This window comes from Papio anubis, chromosome 1, assembly GCF_008728515.1.
Source record: "Papio anubis isolate 15944 chromosome 1, Panubis1.0, whole genome shotgun sequence".
NCBI classification, from domain to species: Eukaryota; Metazoa; Chordata; class Mammalia; order Primates; family Cercopithecidae; genus Papio; species Papio anubis.
Window position 1 is genome coordinate 164,358,816 of NC_044976.1, and position 23,010 is coordinate 164,381,825.

General features: G+C 37.0%; 1 protein-coding gene across 6 annotated transcripts in view; it reads right to left on the reverse strand.

Moving 5' to 3' along the window:
- CRB1 (crumbs cell polarity complex component 1) overlaps positions 1–23,010 on the reverse strand; it is a 266,490-nt gene that overhangs the window by 103,140 nt on the left and 140,340 nt on the right. For 5 of the 6 annotated variants that reach the window (XM_021933924.2, XM_021933928.2, XM_021933921.2 and 2 more), the window contains 4 exons: positions 14,571–15,527; positions 8,540–9,087; positions 6,930–7,095; positions 941–1,847 (listed from right to left, as the gene is read on the reverse strand). In XM_021933924.2, the coding sequence (XP_021789616.1) occupies positions 941–1,847; positions 6,930–7,095; positions 8,540–9,087; positions 14,571–15,527 (2,578 nt within the window). Of the gene's footprint in view, positions 1–940; positions 1,848–6,929; positions 7,096–7,435; positions 7,571–8,539; positions 9,088–14,570; positions 15,528–23,010 lie in introns of all 6 variants that reach the window. The other variant, XM_021933929.2, reaches the window with a different exon arrangement.

Genomic DNA, 23,010 nt, shown 5'->3' on the forward strand with positions numbered 1-23,010 from the left:
CTAGTTTCCTCAATAATTAATGACAAAATAATGGAAACATATTTATTTTATATTTGAGAATTATAATACCACTGTTTTGAAATTACAGTTGACCCTTGAACAACACGTTTGAATGGTGTGAATTCACTTATATGTGGATTTTCTTTCACCTCTGCCACCACTGAGACAGCAAGACCAACCCCTTCTCTTCCTCTTTATCCTAATCAACATGAAGACAATGAGGATAAAGATCCTTGACCATCAATTTCCGCTAATGAATAGTAAATATGTTTTCTCTTTCCTATGATTCTCTTAATAACACTTTATTTTCTCTAGCTTGCTTTATGGTAAGAAGACAGAATAATATGACACACAAAATATGTGTTAATTGACTATGTTATTGTTAAGGTTTCTGGTCAACCAGGCTGATAGTTACGTTTCGGGAGAGTTAAAAGTTAAATGTGGATTTTCAACTACACGTCGGCACCTCTAACCCCTGCATTGCTCAAGGGTCAGTTGTATACTTTAATGTACTCTTTTCGGGATTTTATAGTATTTACCTGCCTGAAATACCCCTGGGCATTATTTTAGCAGTAGAAGTCACGCCTTCGCTAACAATACTACATTTCAGCTTTTGCGCTTATTGTAAATGTATTTGTTTCCCAAGGCCTTGAAGCTGTCAGACCCTGGGGCTACAGTTCATGAGACACATTTTCACACAGATGACTGAGAAAATATTTTGCTGAAAGTGTAACTTAAACACTACCTTTCTGACTTGTAGAATATCGTAGTGTGTGAGATCCTGTCTTAACATGAGCAAGTTGTGATGGAAGTGACCAGTGTTAGCCCTGTTCAGCACAGTATATATGTATACCTCGAGAAGACAGCATTCCAATTTGACAAGAACAGTGATGCAGAGTACAGCTTCAAAGACCAAGCTTCATATGGACTTTATGCTCACCTGCAAAATTTTCCTGTAAAATTTCCAAAACAGAGGCAAGAATAGCCATTAGTATCACTAATGCAGGTGGCTCCATTTGCACACTGGTGACTCTGGCAGTTGTCTATATCCACTTCACAGTTCCCACCAGTGTATCCAGGCTCACATGTGCAGTGGTAGGCTGCAACTCTGTCAGAGCAGTTGCCATGGATACAGGGATTTGAGAAGCATTCATCAGTGTTGAGTTCACAGTGTTTCCCTGACCATCCCAAGGGACAGGAGCAATGATAAGAGCTATAGATGTCTTCACAGTTTCCTCCATGCAAGCAGGGGTTGGAGTTGCAGACACTTAATTGCAAACACCCAGTGACCACTGAATTGGTAGAGATTTTGAGAAATTGCTCTTCCTGAGGTCTATTAGTGAAACCATGAACATTTTCAAAGTAAGAGAGATAAATGCCTCCGATTTCTATTGTACTTAGACACCCTTGCAGGCCCTTTATATTGTCAATAGCTCCATCACCCACATAAATATCTGTATTATCCTTCAAAAAGTTGAGGCTTCCAGTAGCAATTGTGCTGGTCACAAACGGTGTTTGGTTGTCCACTTCCATTTGCCACCTGGAGGTCTGGGACATTGGGTCTGTCATGGAAAGAGTCACTTCATGCCACATGCCATCATTCACTGACTGCAAACTTGTCAGACTTAGCATATAAAAGCTGTTGCCACTTTGCAATTGAAAGAATAATCTGGAATCTTGAATGCTAATATTAAGAAATTCAGGCTCTTTTTCTGCATGCAATATTATTACATTTGCATCCCTTGTTCTGAAACCGAATGTGATATTGGTGAGTTCTCTGGTAATATTCCCATTGCTTCTGAATAATATTTGACTGCTTTGTCCATTAAAAACAGCATTTGCAATACCTAATGAGACAAGATGATAATAATCAGCAACTTTATTAAATCTATAGTTTGCTTCATTACCTTTATTAATAGTAATGATCATCGTGTTAATAACATTGCACATTGACTATCTGATACATGTTACATACTGTGCTAGTTGCTTTTATATTATTCCTAATATCAAACTTTTGAATACAGGTATTATTATTAACCCCATTTTATGGAAGAAGAAGTTGAGACTCACAGAATTTAAGTAATTTTGTTCATGGTGATGTAATTAATAAATAAGAAAGCCAGAATGTCAAACCTGGATGGTTTGGTAGCAAAACCAAAACTATACATTTCCAGTGAAATCCTAACACATGCCAATTTTTATTTTGCATTTGCTCCCACAAATAAAGCATTGATAATTCATTTTACACATAAATAAATTGAGCCAAAAGAAATCACAAATCTAGCTTGGTGACACAGAAAATTAACCGTGGAGTCTGGCTTCTGATTAAGCTGAAGAGTAGGCAGTTAAAAGTCGCATTTCAAGTGACTGATTTACTTACCTGGTAAAACTCCAGTTATTTAACAAGCTGCAAATTCTGTATCTATACCCAAGTACTTTCATATACAACCATATCAATTGCTCTCCCACTATATGTGAGCACAGCACTTTGGGCAATCCTATTGCATTTCTCTATTACAAACTTTTTCCCCATACTGCAAGACGATTAGCGAGCAACTTGTTCTCTCTCTTAAAATATCGAATTCTATCTCAGCTTATGATCTCACATAATATTTTCTTGAGAAAACAGAGCTACCTCAGATATCCATCAAATCTGTAAACCCAATATTATTTGGATCCACACTGTATTCTATCCTGCTGTAATAGATGAACTGTCTGTATTCCCACCAATGTCAACTCTACCAGTTATGCCCTGGGTCCTACTGATTTTCACCTTTTAAACATATTATTTCTCTATGCAATCTTTTTCTTTCCTTCATAATAATTTCCCCTTCCATTTTGCTGTTTCCCATCGATATACAAATATGTGCAATTGCTTTAATCTTAAAAAATAAAAATACATGCAAAACAGTACCCTGACATCCCCCAATCCTGCTGCTTTTTTGTCGATTTTCTTTACCAGCAAAACTTCTAATAGTTTTATATCCCCATTGTCTCATTTTATCATTCCTCATTTTCTCTTTTATATATGCCACTCAAGCTTTTGTCCCAGTCATTTCACTAAAACCACTTTCATGGTTACAATGAATGACCTCCACGCTACTCAATGCAGTGGCCAATTATCTATTCTTATGGTGTCACACTTTTCAGTAGCAAATGAGCTGAAAACACTATGATTACATTATCAGGCGCTACACCCAACCACCATCATCTTTCATTAAGACTAATTACTTCTTAGTGTCCCTGCTTCTGCTGCTCTGCAGATCAATATAACAACCACTCCTTAGTCAAACTCCATTAGTTAGCATCACATCTAAAAAGAAATCCTAAACATAACCACAAGAGTGTACATGATCTGAGTCAGTTGTGGGTGTAATCTCAGCTATCTGGGAGGCTGAGAAGGGTAGATAGCTTGAAGTCAGCAGTTTGAGACCATCCTGGACAACATAATAAGACCCTGTCTCTCTTTTAAAGAAAAAAATTTCATGACAAAATTCTGTCATGTTAAAAAAAAAAGCATCTACATGATCTGACCTCTGATTAACTCTCCAATTCCAATTCCTACCACTCTCTTTCTCATTAACATGCCACAGCCACAGTTTTTCGCCATTCATTGAAGATACACCAAGCTTGTTCCCAACGCAGGCCTTCTACGCTTGCTGTTACTTATATCTGGAATACTATTTCCCCAGATCTTCTTATACTTGGCTCTTCTGAGTGTTAATATCTCCTCAAATGTCGCCTCCTCTGAGAAGCTTTCCCTGACTATCCGAGTTAAAAAAACTGCCTTCCTGCATTCACTGTCTATGCTTAATTTTCTTCATAGCTCCCATTACCACTTAAAATTATGTTTATTTGTTGACTTGTTCCTTGACTGTCTTTCTGCACTAGGACGTAAGCTTTATGAAACCAAGGATCTTCCCTGCCTAGGTTATCACTAAATCCCTATGCCTGTGCCTGTGTGTCCCTGATGTATAGTAGGTGCTCAGTAAACAGAATTAAATGAATACTCTATGAAAATAACTCCATCCTGTATCCTGAAAAGTGAGATAATGATTAGAAACCACAGCAGGAGAAAATTTCAGTGTATCATTCAAGTGTATTATTTGACTTAATTAAATAAGTCAATTACCTTGATCTTACTGTTTTTTACTCTGTGTGTGTGTGTGTGTGTGTGTGTGTGTGTGTGTTCAATCAGCTTTGGAGTTGGGAATTTAGGGAAAAAAAGAGCAACAAGTGTTTCATTACATGTTTTTAAGTAAATGTTAAAATGAAAAAATCTCATTAATTCTCCAACTCTGAAATGAAGACTATGGTCTATAATGCTATATAAATATATTTATTAACTCTGCTGAGCACACTGAAATCATGTCTTCTGATCTGGGTAAAAACCACGATATACATAACCACTTTTGCACTTCGCCTTTTCTTTGGGGAACTGTGCCATAATAAACACACCTGTAATTAAGGTGAGTTGTAAATGTTTAAATCTTGGTACGATACGGAGATAGAGATGATTATAGCCCTAAAGGCAAACTCAGGGTAATATATCAGCTGTACTCTCAAGAGTATCTTGTTCCATTAGACTTAATCTTTTCAATATATTTTCCTTGGAAAGAAAATATAATAGGGTCATAAGATCACATAAAATTAAAATTATATAGAGTAGTAAAAGTGAATTCTGGGTTAATAGCTATCAATTAGAAAATTGATTTATAATTCCTATTGTACACCTCCTATTTATTTATGTTTTCTCTCTTCACTAAGTTAAGCTATACTTTAAAAATGCTACTGGGACTTTTTGGGTGTGTCTGAGCTGGACTTACTACTGTTTTGCTATCGGCAATGTTGTAGCAGTAAAGGTTCACTTCACTTCTTTCTGACACGTTTGTCCAGCTCCTAAACTGCTTGATGTGTAGATTGCAGAGCAGTGTGCATCAGGGCTATTGTTTTGGGGCTGCTACTGTTTTTAGAAATCCTATTCCTTTTTCCTGTGAAAATATTCAAAACGATTCGGACACCAGGTAGAACACAGCTGAGACTAACAACTTTAGTATTTCTATCAAAAGATCAACAGTAAAACTAATAATTAAGAAATTATTTTAGAATAATAGAAGTAGAATAATGAAAAAGTATCATTTAAAATTTTGTGCCTCATTAAAAACCAATTTACATTCTTTATGCCAAGTCATCATGTTTTCTCTACATGTGTAGTACATATTTCTTAAATATGAAACATAAAAGTACACATATTTTTCTAGAAAACTTCCCTAAGTATACATACAGTGTAATGTATTTCATACAGGTCTTTTAAATAATATGATTTTGAAGTATAGAAACATAAAAATAAATACATTTTTCTCTTTTTCTCAGTTACTTGGGGGCCCAGGCTAGATAGCATGTCATTGCTACTGACCTTAAGCCAAACTATCCTCTAGTTCCATTCCATTATATTAGTGCAGTATTTTTATTTTTTTATTATTATTTTTTGAGACAGGGTCTTATTTTATTGCCCAGGCTGGAGTGCAGTGGTGTGATCCTGGCTTACTGCAGACTCAAATTCTTGGGCTCAAACAATCCTCCCACTTCTGCCTCCTAAAGTGCTGGGATTATAGGCGTGCATCCAGCATCCTGCATGTATTTTTTTTTATAGTAAGCAGATAATGTACTTAATGTCCACAGTAGTTAAGTGAAAATATTAAGTAAATTTGAAGAAAATAATATCAATTTATTTAACAAATATTTACTAGCAAGAAACCACATAGAAAATTTTCTTGCCTTGTGAAGCTTATATTCTCATGATGAAAGAGATCATAGACAAATATATCAATGCACATGTAACAAAATATCAAGGAACAATAAGAGATATTAATAAAAACAAAGCCAAGTTGGAGGATGTTTGTATAGAAACCTAAATGAAGTGACAAAGGTGACCTGTGAATCTCTGGGTTAACAGAGTTCAGGAGGGAGGTGGTGGTGTGTGGGCCTGACTGTATGGTGTAAAAGAGAGAATGGAGTGATAATGTTGGAAGCATATTGCAGACAACACATTAGAGGGTTTTTCTTCTCCCTATTCTTTAAGGCAGAGAAATGGAATGGTAGCTGGTAGGAATAGGAGTGAGGGAGTGTCAAAGGAAACGTTTTGTAGTGATGGAAAAATCGATACTGGTGTGTGAGAGAAAATTTTAGGAGCACAATCTTTGAATAAGGGGAGGAAATTAGAATTCAGTGCAAACATAGAGGGTTGGCTATAGACTGGACTGTGCATTATTTGAAGTAGGTGAGAAGACAGAATATAAATAACAGTATAGTTAGTGGGTGGATGTGTCAAAATTGTGAATACTGTATAGTATTCAAATTGCTAACATTTGGAAAAGTGTGTTTTGTAATGCAGAAGATGGACAGGAAAACCTTTCACAATGAGGGAAAGTCTCATAGCAAACATTGAGTGCCTAACATGTTTATTTACACATAAGGTCACAGAATCATCACAAAGAAACTGAAAAAGTAGAAATTGTTCTCTCTATTTCACAGGTGAGGAAGCTTTAGATGATGGAGATCACATGAATTGCCTGAGGCCTCATAGTTAATAAATGACAATGTGTAACACGTACATATTTATTCTGTGTTCCCAGTAATGAGGGAAGGAAAGTCAAATATTACCTTGTTAATTCTTCTTTAGGAAATCAGCTTTAAATGATTAAGCATCTAGGTTTAGTGTTGCTCTGACCTCCATTTCCTATCCAGACACCCACCAAAGGCAGGATGAGGCAAGAGGCCAGTCAGGTTTATTAGCCTACTCACATAGGGGAAACAACCATAGATTTTAATAAGCTGGCTTTGTCTATACTCTTTTTCTGTGTTTGCTCTTGGAACAACTCAGATGTCCCAGTTTAACTGGCGAGATGATAGGTTTGAACTCTACCTACATTCAAATCCTTGAAGCACCGGCTGGCACTGGGCTTCGTGAGGACACGGGGTGAATCCACACCACTGAACCTCCTCACAGGCTTTCCCACTCGTGTGGGCAGGACAGGAACAGGAGAAGTCATCCCACAGGGAATGGCAAACACCTCCATTGCGACAGGGGTTGGACTGAGCAGAAAAGAAATCAAAGGTATAAAAAGCACTGGCAAATAAATAGAAAAATGTTGAAGGTGAGACCACATACCTGTTATTTTAAAAATGCTAATTTCCCTGCATTTCTACATTTTAAACTTTTAATATCCATTGTTAACTAAATAGAATGAAAATGACTACTGCCATTACCAACTCTTTTCTAAAAGAGCAGAGTGGTGGCCGAGAGAGAAAAAAGATATAAAATTGATCTATAGCACAAGGAGGATTTTTTCAAGTATAGCAGCGTCCTCTGTAATTTACAAATTACCAGACACTTTTCACATGCATTAATTATCATTTGAGGAAGGATTCTTACTCCTGGTTGTACAGATGATAAAGAGAAGGTGTTTCCAGTTGCCCAAGATCCTATACAGAAGCGAAACAGTGAAACTTGGTACCTAGGTCCTCTGGATCCCAACTCAGTGATTGCCCTTCCCACACTGATCTGCCTCTGAATCACAGACATAGTATTATTATTTGAGTTTTCACAAGCTTGCTCACAAAAGTATTCAAAATGAAAGTATTTAAAAAGAAATTTATTAGAGCATGGACTGTGTTTGTCCCGGGTCTACTATTAACATATGATTTAGGCTAATTATATAACCTTTCTAAACTTCAGTTACTTCATCTGTAAATAACATAAATTGGGACAACAACAATGCCTGCTTTCCACTGTAGTCCTTCAGTAGAACTAAATGGATTAAGCCATGTAAAATACTGCCCAGTTCATTGAAAACGTTCCATAACAATGTTACAATAATTCATTTGTGTATATTTAGAACCAAGCTTAGTGGAGGGCCATAGTTGGAGCTCAACAAATGTTCAACACATAGAAATGCATTTCCTTTTTTCCCTTTGAAAGGTCATGCAGAGCTGACAAGTTCTTGATTTAAGCAGCTCTTAGAAGAGTACATAGAATATTTAAAGTAAAGCATGGGCTTTGAGAAATTATATTTCAGAGGATTTCAACTACCAGAAGGAAATTACCTCTCAGATTTGTCTTGTTGTTGCTGACTTAATAAAAGTTCAAAACAATAGTAGCTGGGCATTTAAAATAGAGTTAACAATATCATCCAAAAAGAGTTAATTCAGTTAAACCTCTGGGGAGCCATTAGGAGTTTAGGAATTGAAATATTATTATACTTAAGTAATTTGATTTTATGAGGGTGAGAGAAGCCTATAGCTGAAGTTATTTTGGTTAATTAAATGGATCATGATGCCAATAAGATCAAGGCCACATTTCTATGCCTCAATGTAAATTTCACAGTCTTGCTGGAAAAATATAGATGAAATATCATTCTATGGTGGTGGGTCAGTAACATCATCTTTATATAGAAAGAATGGTTTTAATAAGTTATCTTTTTAATAAAATAAAAGTTTAACATATATCATATACTTAGTTTGTATCAGTAATCATTACCTTGCAGCTGTTGTCTCCAGGACAGCCTTGGGTTACATTGACAAGAACTGGTTTGAGAGATACATTATTTGTTGAATTTGGAAAGAATTCCAGTTTTTGGTTGTTTAGTCTTACATCTTGGATACAGCCTTTGAAGAATCCACCATTAAGTTCAGTCTCCTGCTTGTCAGGTAGGCCACCAATGTAGATGACATCTCCCTTTTGGATTTTCCATGTAGAAGCAGAAATAAATCCTAGGTTTTGTGAAGATTGATACAGTTCAATTTTATTTGGCTTGATTTTCAAAGATATCAAGTGGACATTTCCATCATTAAGAACAAATTTTACTACTAATTTGGGAGAGTTTGGAGTCAGCATTGTTAGTCTGCCGTGCTCTAGCCAGACACGGATATATTGATAAGTGCTGTTTTCCAAAGCTAGAAGTAAGCCCGATGGTTGAAGTGTTCGGACAAACATGGAGAGGCTGACGGTGTCTCCATAGCTCTCATCAAGAGTAAAGACAACATATCCAGTGGAGTCATCCTGGCCAAATCTGCCTGCCACAAACTCTTCAAAATAGAGGAGGAGAAAAAAAGAAAAAGAAACATCTTAAGGCTAAAAAGACAGAAGGGATGGAAGATGAGAATTATACATTTCACAAACACACACACATGCACACACACATACACACTCATACACAACTTTTAAAGTTCAGGACAGGCTTACTCAATAGAATGATTTGGTCTCTTTCTGGACTTCTGAGTATACTTTATCCCTAAAATAACTATATTTTGGTTTATAGTTTACACTTGAGGCCCATTGATCACAAAACAAACCAAAAAGATCTCTGCACAGATAAACTAAAGAATCTTCCCTTCGCTGCCCTAAAATATAGGCCTTAATGGTGGTATATCAGACACTACTGTACTCCAACTTGGTGGAAGAAATTTTCGGACAAGAGGAATTCATGCAACCTCTGCAAGCAGACTGTGCAGGCAGTCATAATCTTTGCTACTTAAGAGGCATGCTGAAGCAAGCATGTCATTAAACCTAATTATTCTTTGTAAAGAAATGTATTAGAGCCTGGACTGTATTTGTCCCAGGTCTGCTATTAACATGTGATTTAGGCTAGTTACATAACCTTTCTAAACTTCAGGTTTTTAATCTGTAAAGAACATAAATTGGAACAACAGAAATCAAGAATTAGATGAGTAAATCTTCTCTTGGGATGACATCTCACATAAGAGGCAGGGCAGTTGAGCAAGGAAAAAGAAGGACCCTTCCTTCTGTGGTCCTGGTTGGGTGTAGGAGAGGCACAGGAAAGAGAGAAGTAGGGGCAAAGCTGAGTATAAAACCCACGCAGCATTTCCTGTGGTCAGAGGAGTTACTGATGCTCATATGTGGCAATGTTATTGATGTGCATCGCCTCAAGAAAACTCTTGAGATATATAAAAATAAAAACTGACATTGTAAAATACGGGTGATATGGTAGGAAGAAAACTTCCCATCCTCACAAAGCTTACATTCTAGTTGGAGGAAAGACACCAGATACAGATAAGGAAGCAAACTGTATAATATGTCAGATGGTGAGAAATCCTTTAGTACAAAATGTCAGGTAGAGAAAGGGAATAGGGAGATTTGGAGGGATAGAATTGTAATTTTAAATAGAATAATCAGGGAGGAACTCTCTGAGAAAGTGATATTTGAGCAAAAGCCCAACGTTATACTACGTTATGGTAGTAATTCAAGAGAGAAATGATGATGGCTTGGATCAGTGGTAATGTGAAAGTGGTGAAAAGTGGTCAGATTTTCAAAATATTTTGAAGGTAGACACAATAGAATTTTCTGGAGCCATCTCTAAGGTTTTTGGCCTAAGCAACTGGAAGCATGGAGTTTCCATTTGCAGAGCTAGGGAAGAAAATTGGAGGAACAGATTTTTTTGGGTGAGGTGGGAGTCCATATTAAATTTGAGATGCCTTTTTGGATATCCAAGCGGAACTGACTAATGGGCAGTTGATATAGAGGTTCAGGCAGGATGTTCTGATAATGTGGGATTTGTTAGTATATATCACCTCCCATTGGCCCCAATTGGGAATCACTTTTCAACATGAGATTTGGAGGGGTCAAACATCCAAACCATATTAGATATTTAGAGCCACAAGACTGCATGAGATCACCAAGAGAGTGGGTATATAGAGAGAAAACAAGAGGTCCAAGAAGTAAGCCCTTAGGCATTAGAAAAGTGGAGGTAAAGGAAATGATGCAGGAGTAGCCAGTAAGATAAGAGGAGAACCAAGGCAGAGTGGTGGCCCATAAGCCTAGTGAGAAAATAGGTTTTCAGGAGGAGGGAGTGTTTAATTGTGTTAACTGGTATTGAGAAATTAAGCAAGATGGGGACTGAAAATTGACTATTGATTTTGCAATCTAGAAAGCATTGATAACATGACAAGAGCACTGTATTCAAGATATTGCTGTCCTCAAGATTTTATATCCCAATGCTAACCAGACAAAAAGAGCATATTTCAGCATGTCTAAATGTCGTCATATGGCCCAGTTGAAGTTTGGGTAAAGGTAAGACACATTTTAGTTTAGCTGAACTATAGTAAAACTTGCTTAGACAATCATCTGTGTTTGAAGATCTCCTGCATAAAAGGCTATATTTTCAGAACTCTGACTTGATTTCCTACAGGAACATTGCATTTTGAATCTGCATTTGGAGACCACCTGCTCCAGGCAACTACCGGTAGCTTTCAAAAGTGTACTGTTAGATAAAATAACCCCTTTGAAGAGGTTAACATCTCTGAATACACTGCAGCACTTTCATATGAGATAAAATGCTTAATAAGAAAATTTGGCCCTTGAAGCCCCTGAGGTTTGAAGATATGCCCAGAATCACTCAACCTCAGGGGTAGCGGGGTGCCTGCTGGTCATCCCAGGATGCCTTCAGCATCACTTTGTGGATCCGGATTAAAAGCCAAAACGCAGACTATTTTTTTTTTCTCAGAAGCCTGACTCTTCAGCAATCCTATTCCTCAGAAATCACAAGCAACTAGTCAGCATGTGCGATTTGCTACATGATTTTAGAAACACCTGAAGACATGTATGACTTGGCTGTAAATTTGGAAGGGTGATTCTCATACAAGTGATTGACATGTTATGAAGAGGGACAACATATACAGATGAAAAACAATTTTGACAAGCTTTAATGACAGATGGAATACAACGAGATGAAATTTAACAAGAATAAATGAGAGCCACTTCGATCTAAATGTGCCTTATAAGTTTAGAGTAGGAGAAACAGGACTACGTGGCATCATGAGTGACAATGATACAAAATGATGGAATCACGAAGTGTGGCTGCCAAAAAGTCAATGTTGTATTAAGCTGAAAAACATAAGCACATTTTCTAGAATAAGGGAGGTTGTGGCCCTGTGTCACTGTATCATCAAGGACATACAGACATCACATCTTAGAAGGAATACAAAGAAGCAAATATATTCCAAAACCTGCAAGCAGCTGATGAAGTGTGGAAAACTATGTCATATGGCAAACATTAGAAGAAACAGGAAGTTTAGCCCGAATAGAAGTGATGGCTTAGATGGCCGAAGATACTTTTCTTCAGATATTAAGTATTCTCAAGTAGCAGGCAAGTTGAGATTTTCATTTGCATGTCTTCCAGAATTGCAACATGGTCAATGAAGGAAAGCTACAGGCAAATCATATTTTATTTCAATATAAGGAAATAACTTTTGGGCAATTTTTGGCAAGACGGAGTGAGTGATCTCTCTATTCCTGAAGGTATTTAAGCAGAGATTTGAGCCACTACATTTGGCAGGTACAACAGTGTTAAAAATTCCGTCATAGAATGAAGCCTCTTCTATATCTAGGAAACTACAATTCTAAGAGAATAAAATTCTCAAAATCTAGGTATATGGCTGAAGAGAACAGACATGTAAATTGCTTTTGTAAGTCAAATATTCACCAGAGAGCAAGAGGTAGGTGATGTCATTTATTCTAAGTAGTAATATCTTGAATGCTCCATGTTCTTACAAACAGTCAACACAAGATATGCTGAGAGAACCTTATGGACACTTCTGTAAACTAAGCGTAGTTAAATCCTTTTCAGTACTCTTTCTGTTGATAAATTAGATTATTTTAAAAAGATCAACCTTGAGATATTGGAAATCACTATGTCTTTTGTGTTTAGTCAGCCACCAAAATCTTCTATCCAATCTCCTTGTTCATTACAGCGTGTACCATGGTTGGAAAACATTGAGCTAAATACGAGTGCAAGTCATGAATGGGCTGAAGTTTGCCTTTGTGCTTTTTAGTATGTCTCCTCCCTCTTGAATATACATGTACAGTAGCAGAAAGACTCCATGTTCTCATTACTGCTTAAAAGCATTGTTTGTAGTGGGAGTAAACTCTCCAGGAAACATTCCTTCTAGATAACAGAAAATACAGAATAGTTTAATTTTCTAATGACGAGGTGATATGAAAACTATAATTTTCCTTAAATTTATACCAAGAATTTTCAGAAAGAAAAGATTTTACAGAACTCTCTCTCTGTAAAGTGATCTTTTGAAGTCAAACATTTTCATGAGGGTTAAACAGTTTCAAATAATGTTGGAGTATAAGGAAACTGGGAGAAGCGGGGGAAGGGTAACCAATTCAGGAACTTGGTTTGAAAAGTTCATGGTTTTCCAAGTTGGATAAAATAAAGAAAACCAGAACCCACTGGACTGGCATCTCTTGAATCTATTTACTAGGACAGTTAACATCACCATGGTCAGTATTAACCTTATGGGTCACTGCATCTGGAAGCCAGTCAAAATGAGTCAGCATCTGTTTGTTATTTTGTATATGTAGTAAAAATATTGCCTTAGGTCAATTAAATTTTTCTTCAAAAAGTGAACATTGCCTCAGCATCATTTCCCTTTTTCTCCTGAAAAAAATCACAAAACAACTTGCCATTCTACTTAAAATATTACGTATAGCTAGTAGATGCCATACTTCATTGTCAAACAGGTCCATGATTTGTAATGAATATTGTGGTCAGGGGGAAACCCTTGAGTAGTTTCTAATAATTCTTAGACATTTGAACATGGAATAGAGTATAGGCTAAGACTGGTTTTAATTTTACTTCATATAAAGCAGAGAAGACTACTTACCAGATGTTGTCCTACTTCAAGTTACTCTAAAATCTTGGGGTAAATTACAGCTGAACTTCAAAGCAGTCTGTTACAATTACATCTCAGACTTTTTCAATGTATGATAATAATAATAAAAAGAAACAGGTACGTACTGATCACTATCAACAGCAATCTCTAGAACAATGTTGGAAGTTAAGGATTTTGAAATACTTTTCAAACTGTGGTTTACTAGAGAAATTCGATCAATTAGTTTATGGCATCTACCAAGTTCTACTATTGTTACTTTCCACATTTTCTTTTCTTTTTTTTTCTTAAGACACCTAGTATATTATCTGTCTTCTCGAGGGCAGCCTTGGAAAAGATACCTTTGAATAAAGTTGGTGTTTTATAAAAACGCTATGCTTAATTATGATTTTTGGAGCAAGTGTGAACTGCATAGAAAGGAGAGCAAGGAAATGAATATTTACCGAGAATTTGCTATGCACAAGATATCATGTTAGTATGTGGCACTGAGAAATTTTATGTCTAAGGGTCCTTTTTTCAAAAGAATTATTTCTCTTCCAAATAAGATTTACATACATTTCTGATATGCAACCAATGGTAAAATTGCAAGAGCATTTTGCAAACACAAAGATGAAAACCTCTTTGGAAAGGAGCTATTTGCTTATTTTTTTTTACTTCTCTGTATGAGTGAAACTTATGTCCTGTGAATCCACTCAAAATTAATTAATGCACATCACTGCCCTCTTCTTTTCTTTCTCATCAGTGGGCAACCAGCAGCAGAAGTCCTGTGGGGTCATTATGTTTCATAGCAGGCAGAAGCAGTGAGGCTGTTTTTGCTGTTTCTGCTCTGCTCTGAGGCACGGCACTCCCAGCCATAGCAGTCAGCTTTCTCTCACCTCTCAGACAGTTGGGGCCTTTATAGGGCCTGTGGCAGTCACACTGGTAACTCAGCCACAAGTTGATGCAGCGTCCTCTGCTTTGACAAGGTTGGCTTTCACACCAATCCTTTCTCACACAGCCTGCCTTGACATTTAATGATGAGCCAGACGAGATGTTCTCCAGGGTAATGTGATTCCAATCAATTTTAATGTCTTGGAGACAGCCTACAAACGAAGGTGTGGATGGTATATTATAGAAGTTAAGTAGAGCGACACCATCGCTGGTTGTCCCCACTGGTAAACCACCCAAAAAGGAGTTCTGAAAAGCACATATTGATGGATCACTTTCAAGTGGAGAAGGAGCTTTCGAGATGCATTTCTCCTTACAGGAGTCGTCGATCAAGGTAAGGGTCACAGCCTCTGCAAATATTACCTCCACGAAATGCCACTCTCCATCGCTGGTGTTGTGGGAAATGTACAGAAGCACCTTTGGCTGATTGTTGACCTGAATTGATAAGTGAATGTAGCCACTTAGCAGCTCCAGCTTCACAAACACATCCCTGTTGCCTCGGAAAAGTAGAAGAGCCACTGGCTGAACAGTCTGAAACCTGAGGGCTATGTTACAAACTGAGCCCTTGGTTGTCGCTGAGCCAGTTTTGACCCACAGGAAACCATCACCCTCAAATGAAAGTGTGGTTGCGATCTCACACAGGGACCCGGTGTAGCCAGATGGACACAGGCAGCTGAATCCATGCTGGCCATCTTGGAAGTGAGGGATGCATATTCCATTATTTAGGCATTGCTGATGGGTACAGCCCAGGAGAATATCAGAACAGTCCCTTCCTCCATAAAAAGTTCTAGAAAGGTTATCAAATGGGCAATGGCAAGTATAATTCCCAGGCAAGTTCTCACAAGTACCACCATTTTGGCAAGGGTTTGAAGAACATTCATTGACGTCTTCTTCACAGTGGATTCCTGTTAAATAATAAAAAAGGGTTAAAATTAGATATATTCACATCAAAAATAGAAGTTTCACATAATTTGCATGTATAATCTTGCAGAAGTGCATGGATAGCTCAGATTTAGAAGTGTAATGGAGTAAAATGTAAACACTTATTAAGGGAAAGTAAAATCAATTCTATATTCCACATGTGTCGTGAAGAAAAAAGATGCAGTCATGGCAGGCTTTGTATTCTTCCTCTAGGAAGAGATAATCTGCCAAACACTGTGATTGATTCCAACTATCATTGTCAGATATACATGCAGCACTGAATATCATACAAACCAAAAAGAGAAAAAAGATCGCTCTTGGCACTGATGTAAGATACAATTTATTTATTTCGGAACTTTTCTCAGATATTGTATATTCTGTCCTTGGCAGTAGATTTCACTCTATTCTACTTGGAAACAGTGATTTTGCCTTATATCTTGTTTATATTTCCCCATAATTCCTAAAAGTTTGCCAGAAATATAAATAGTCCAAACAACTCTCACCATGAAGGTTTTCTAAGGTGAATGGAAGTCCCCGTTTCCTCCTTCCCTACAATGCTAGTGTAAATCATGATGTCTACACCATAACAAGCTCCTTTCCTGTTTATTATTTTAACTTCACTTTCTATTTTTGTTTTCTGATTCCAAGTCAAAAAAGATATCTAATTAGGAAATTATTAGAATTCATTTGAAAAAAAGTAACACGAAGAAGTATAACACCTTTTAAAGGGGATGGCTGTTGCTTTTCCAGGGAGATTCAGATGAACAAAGAGTAACAATAAAAACTGACATATGCATAGGACTTTATGATTTCCCCAACATCTTCATTTAAATTATTATATTTGTGCTCACTACAATTTTCTGAGGTTTTCAAAGCAGATATTTTTAGTTCTCTTTCACAGAATAAATTGAGGTGTAGAAAGAGCGAAGTCTAAATTCCAAAGCACTTTTACCATCAGACCCTAAATCAACTAGTTTTGTTTTTGAGATGACGTCTCGCTCTGTTGCCCAGGCTGGAGTGCAGTAGTGCAATCTTGGCTCACTGCAAGCTCTGCCTCCCAGGTTCACACCGTTCTCCTGCCTCAGCCTCCCTAGTAGCTGGGACTACAGGTGCCTGCCACCACGCCTGGCTAATTTTTTTTTTTTTTTTGTAGAGACAGGGTTTACCACATTAGCCAGGATGGTCTCGATCTCCTGACCTCGTGATCCGCTCGCCTCGGCCTCCCAAAGTGCTGGGATTACAGGCGCGAGCCACCACACCTGGCCTAAATTAGGTTAAGTTTTAAAAATCCAACCTGGCCATGCTTGGTAGCTCACACCTGTAATCCCAGGAGGCCTAGTCGGGCAGATTTAGCTCACACCTGTAATCCCAGGAGGCCTAGTCGGGCAGATTGCTTGAGGCCAGGAGTTTCGGATCAGCCTGGCCAACAGGGTGAAATCCTATCTTTACTAAAAATGCAAAAATTTGCCAAGCATGGTGGCGCATGCCTGTAATCCCAGCTACTCTGAAGGCTGAGGCAGGACAATCTCTTGAACTCGGGAGGTGAAGATTGCAGTGAGCCAAGATCACGCCACTGCTCTCCAGCCTGGGCGACAAAGCAAGACTCTTGTCTCAAAAAAAAAAAAAAAACAATCGTACACACTGTTTTTTAATTAATAATTTAGTGTATTCTCATTTATTATTTGTTATTAATATGCATGTCTTATTTTCCCATTTAACTCTATGCCCAAATGCGTGTTTTTAAAAATTTAATCCAAAGATTCCTATATTGATAATGTTGGATCAGAACCCCAGCCATACTGCTTGATCATGAGTAGGTTACACACACTTTCTGTATTTCAGTTTCCTCATCTATGAATGGGATTAATAATAGCATTTACATCACAAGGCTCTTTTAAAGATTAAACAAGTTAAGACATGTAAATATTCATAACATTGTTTGGTATATAACAAGTTCTCAGTAAGTGTTGGCCATTACTAAAAAGTAGTAAGAAAGAATTATCCTCTAATGACAAAATTCAAATAGTACTGTAGTCATTGAGATAGACTATTTAGAAAGTGTGGGCATGTGTAATGCCCTGTAAATTGCATAATTTTATATGAGAGATTTACTTGGACAGCATATTAGTCTAGAATCTCATCAAATTGTGCTTTCCTTGAAGGAAGGAAAATGTCTATTTTATTCACCAATGTATGTCTAAAACATAGCATAGTACCTGGCTTGTATTAGCTATTTAGTAATTAATTTTGGAATGAATGAATTCATTATGACCTTCCTAAAGTGATTAAATATTTTTATAATGCTTTCAATCTGATCCAAAACCAAAGTGCTTTCTTTGTGTAAACTTTTAGATAAATGTATGCAATGTTAATCTTTGACGATCTACTGCCATTTATGATCTACATATCTAGGCACTTGATTGGACTCTATTGTACTTATATTTTACTGTACTAGGATTACTTTCATACAAGCTTTGTTAATTCAAAAATATTTCAAGCTCTGTGAAAACAGTGGACATATTATAATCTTACTTAAAGCCACCCACAGCACCTGTACAGTGCTAAGGGTATGAATTATTAAATGTTTGATGAATAGAAAGAATAGAACCAAATGGAACTAATCTATTTGTTACATAGTCATCCCGAGAAGCACAGAAAACTGACATAGGAATTACAGGTAAACTACAGTATATTCTAAAGGGGTGTTCCAATATAAGTTTAATATAACTGAATATGAAAAGTTGAAACTTTTGTACCAGAAGATATTTTACTTAAACTTGATTTTCAAAGCATTTTAAGAACAAAAAAAGTAATAACAAGTATTTGAGGGTAAAACTACTGAATAACTTATACAGCATAACAAAAGCAAAACATGATTTTTTCTCCCACCCTATCTTGAAACATATTTAACTGGGGAAGGGTTTCATTGCCTCTAGATAAAAGTCTTCAGCAGACCCCAGGACTTTTCGGCTTACTATTTGATAGTAGTGTCACGATCTCTTAAAAAAAAACACCCACAGCAATTAGAATGGCCAGTCACATATAATGATCAAAAGTCTCAATGCAATTTAGAATAAAATCGTCTTTGCCTGCTAGGCTAACTTCAGGCTGTCTTGAAGTCGAGTATTCGGAAGTCTTCTTCCCTCTTACTATTCTTCCATTGTCTCCACCCTCAGATTTATGTGTTCTGTCCCCTAGAAGACTGAAGTTGGTGGCAAAAAATGGGGGAAGGGGTACAGAAATTATTCACCTGACTGATACAATATGGTTCCATGGTTTCTGAGACTGGGAGGTGTTTAAAGCTGGTATTTGTTATAAGGGGCACTTATGAGTTCCTTGGAGCCCACTCTATTCCTCCAGCTGAGACTCACTCTAGAGTACTGTGAAGGCAGGCAGACATTGCCTCTCCTTTTACTGACGGCTCATATTTGCTCCTCCCCCAACCCCTTTGCTATTGGTTTACTGACGTTTACTCCTGCTTCCTTCTTTATCAACTCTTTTAGTAGGATTCTTTCACCTTCCAACAGAGGCCTATTGAGAAGAACTCTTTTTACACAAACTACCTACTAATGCTCCTACCACGGGTTCCCCATCTGAACCACAGGATTCACGTCCACTTAACCCGCAGTAGGAGGGGAGCGCATTTACTTTCCAACACAGCACAGCAACAATTCTTTCTCTCCCTTTCCTGACGCCTTGGGTTCAGAGTCATCACACTTTTTCATCTTTAGATTCCTTAGGCAGGTGGAGAATCTAGTCTAAGTTGCCTGTTCCTTCCCTTCCACCAACTTTAGATGACACTGGAACACTCCTGGAAGCTATGGTCACTCTGGTTTAGAAAGTAGCATCTAGCCCTCAATTTGAGGGGTAAGGTTCAACTCACAATACAGCAGCAAGCCTCTCCAATGAAATCTCCTTGTAGATCCACTCCTTCAAATTGCCTCTGAAGAATTTTCACATACCCCTGACATAAGTATAAACCTTTTGGCCAGGCAAAGTGGCTCACACCTGTAATCCCAGAACTTTGGAGGCCGAGGCGGGTGGATCACGAGGTCAGGAGTTTGAGACCAGTCTGACCAATATGGTAAAACCCCATCTCTACTAAAAATACAAAACTTAGCCAGGCATGGTGGCGTGGGCCTGTCATCCCAGCTACTCAGGAGGCTGAGGCAGGAGAATTGCTTGAATCCGGGAGGTGGAGGTTGTAGTAAGCTGAGATTGTGCCACTGTACTCCAGCCTGGGCAATAGAGCAAGACTCTGTCTCAAAATAAATAAATAAATAAGTAAAATAAAAAAAGTATAAACCTTTCAAAAACCTGAAGTCTGTTATCTGTATTTACTTTAACATCCTGTGTTTTTATTTATTTCATAATTCACCTGTGGTATCTGACAGCAACCATATCTTGGTCCCTTAGTTGAAATTTCAATTGACCATTTTTCTCAATTTATAGAATAGCTACTCTATGATGTACTCTCAGAGTGCTCTCAGAATACAAACTAGAAGACGTAGACCTAGCCTGAATGTACTTACAATATAATGGAAAGACAAAATATATATTTATGGAAATGCATTGTACATAGTAGGTTCCCAGCAGATATCGATAATATATGAGAATCAAACTCAGGCAACATTAGAGCGTATTTAGGAAAGTTTTAGGGAAAGGACTTTGAATGATAGATAATGAAACATCTTTAGATATGAAATCTTCATATTAAGTCAAATCAATAAATATTGATTATATATCTATCATGTATAAAATATTGTGGATAACATGAAGTTTGAACTAGTCCTTGTCCTCAATGAATTTAATAAAGGAAAAGTAAGACAAATTTGTGAAAAATTAAATGATAGCACAAGTCAAGATAACACTGAAGAGACTTCACTAGACAGTATACAATAGATTCTAAGTGAATTGTATTGGCAGTAGCTGCTGCAGAGCCTCCAGAGAAAGGTATCTCTTCAGACCTGGCTGAGAAGGTCTTACAGAGATAGAATTTAACATAGGTTTTCAAATACAGATCGAGTTGATAAAGAGGGCCTTGTGGCCAGGCGCGGTGGCTCACACCTGTAATCCCAGCACTTCGGGAGGCCGAGGTGGGCGGATCACAAGGTCAGGAGATGGAGACCATCCTGGCTAACATGGTGAAACCCCGTCTCTACTAAAAATACAAAAAATTAGCCAGGCGTGGTGGCGGGCGCCTGTAGTCCCAGCTACTCGGGAGGCTGAGGCAGGAGAATGGCGTGAACCCGGCGGCAGAGCTTTCACTGAGCCCTGGGCGGCAGAGCGAGACTCCGTCTCAAAAGAAAAAAAAAAAAAGAGGTCCTTGTATGTGTAAATAAGTGAATAAACAAAACACTCATCGATGGGAAAGCTTAACATTTAGAGGTGACAATGAGTTTGGCAATCTGGTCGGCACGTAGGATTTACTAGGAAAATAAACACACAAAGGTTAAATGTAGCCAGAGTGGAAAAGTCTGGGAACTTATGAGGTTTTTAACTGTATTTTTTTATTTTCTGGCAGTGGGGAGTCATATGTAATTGTTGGACAGAAAACCAACATGGTTTCTCATAAAGATCACCTTCACAGGAATATGTAACACAGAGTGAAGTGGGAAGAAACTAAAGACAGGAAGACCAACTAGGCAGCTATTAAAACTATTTACCCATTAGCTTATTAGGGCTTGAAATAGGATGTTTATTTCTTTACAATTTACAGGACACTTTCATTTATCCTTTGTGGGCAAATAAGTGCAGATGGTCGTGCTTTCTATACCATTGCCTACTTTATTTTTTCTTATGATTGCTAAAATTTATGCATTTGATCTTTCATAAAATGTCAATAATTAGATTATGTGTTTCTTTTAAATATAAACAGAAAAGCAAGTTTTAAATTTTACCATAATTTTAAAAAGAACAAAATAAGTAGAGAAACCCTGTATTAAGATCAATAGTCAGAAGAACAACAAACAGAATTAGGTATGAAAAGTAGAATGATAAACAGCAGTTTATGCTTTTACTTTACTTAAAATCAATTCTATTGACATGTCCAATGTAAAATAAAGTCTGACATATTTATTTGATGAACCCAGAAAACTAAAAGTGGGAAAAAAGATCAAAATGTCTTGTATTGGTTGTTGGAGTAGCTGGGCAAAGAACAAGATCTGCTGTCAATCAAGATAAAAGGATTAGGGGATATTTATGGGACCACTGGGGCCATTCAGTCTTCTTAATTGGGTATTTTAGTTGAATACAAATTGGTTATTTATGTCCAACTATTTATAGTATGGGATGGATTACTTGAAGCTTATTGTTATTTGCTTATATAAAGTCAATTCATTTAATTAATTAAAAACTGTCACCTTATTTTATTTTCCTAAAATTTTTTTAGTTCGGTATCGGATTCCATGATAATACTGTATTTCAAAAATAATCATGATAGCAAAAATGTCTACCACTTGGCATATCTCATATTTTCTTGAGAATAAATCATATTAATGGATAAAAAGAATGCAGACTTTATATTTAGAATTAATATCATTGGATATGAAGATGATTTTTGTCATAATTCTCACTTTGCTGAAGCCATGTTTACTGAAATATCTAACATGAAGTTATATAATTTACACTAGACATGTATATACTAGACATATATAAATGACATATATATACTAGACATATATAAAATACATACACAAATGAGGAAGTTTCATCTTGATCTGTTTTAACTGACTTAGGGTTTAAAAATGTTTAATAAATAGAAATCAAAGAAAAATTTTAATAAATAGAAATCAAAGTAGAAATTGTCTAAAACCAAAAACTCAATGCATAAATATATCCACTTTTCCTTTCTCAAAAGTTTGAATTTTCATTCGATAGTAATATCTGTTATAGCATTAAACATTAGTTGCTAAACATCTTAAAAACACTAAGCATGGTGCAAATTAGCATATATAAGAAAAGAGTTGGTTACCTATGAGCATCGCCATTAAAATGTGAAAACCATGTGTTCTGGCTCCAAACATCCTTCTGTTAAAAAAGAGATATCCATCCAAACACCTACTAGGTTGACAGAGTGAGTTTCTGATCATTTTGGACCATATCCAGAAGTGTGAGCTTGTTTTCCAATGTCACCTCTTCCTCAGGTAGAGAGTATGGGGACTTGGTTTTGACTCATTTCCCTCCAAGCTGGATCAGTGGGGCTTACAGTAAGACTCATTTGTGCTGCTTACCAGGCAGCCTTGTTATTCTTAGATCCCATCCCTGCTTAGCATATGGTGACTCACCTTTTTAAGTCACACTAGTGAGTGTTGTGATCACAACACTGAACGCTGACATTATTATTATGAAGAAATGAGTTTTGGGGACTCTAACCACAGATAAGCATTTTGGACAACTTCTATTGTGGAAAATTAGGGCCTAATTTTATTTTGCTTTACAGCAATGAAAATGCTGTTTTTGTTTTCG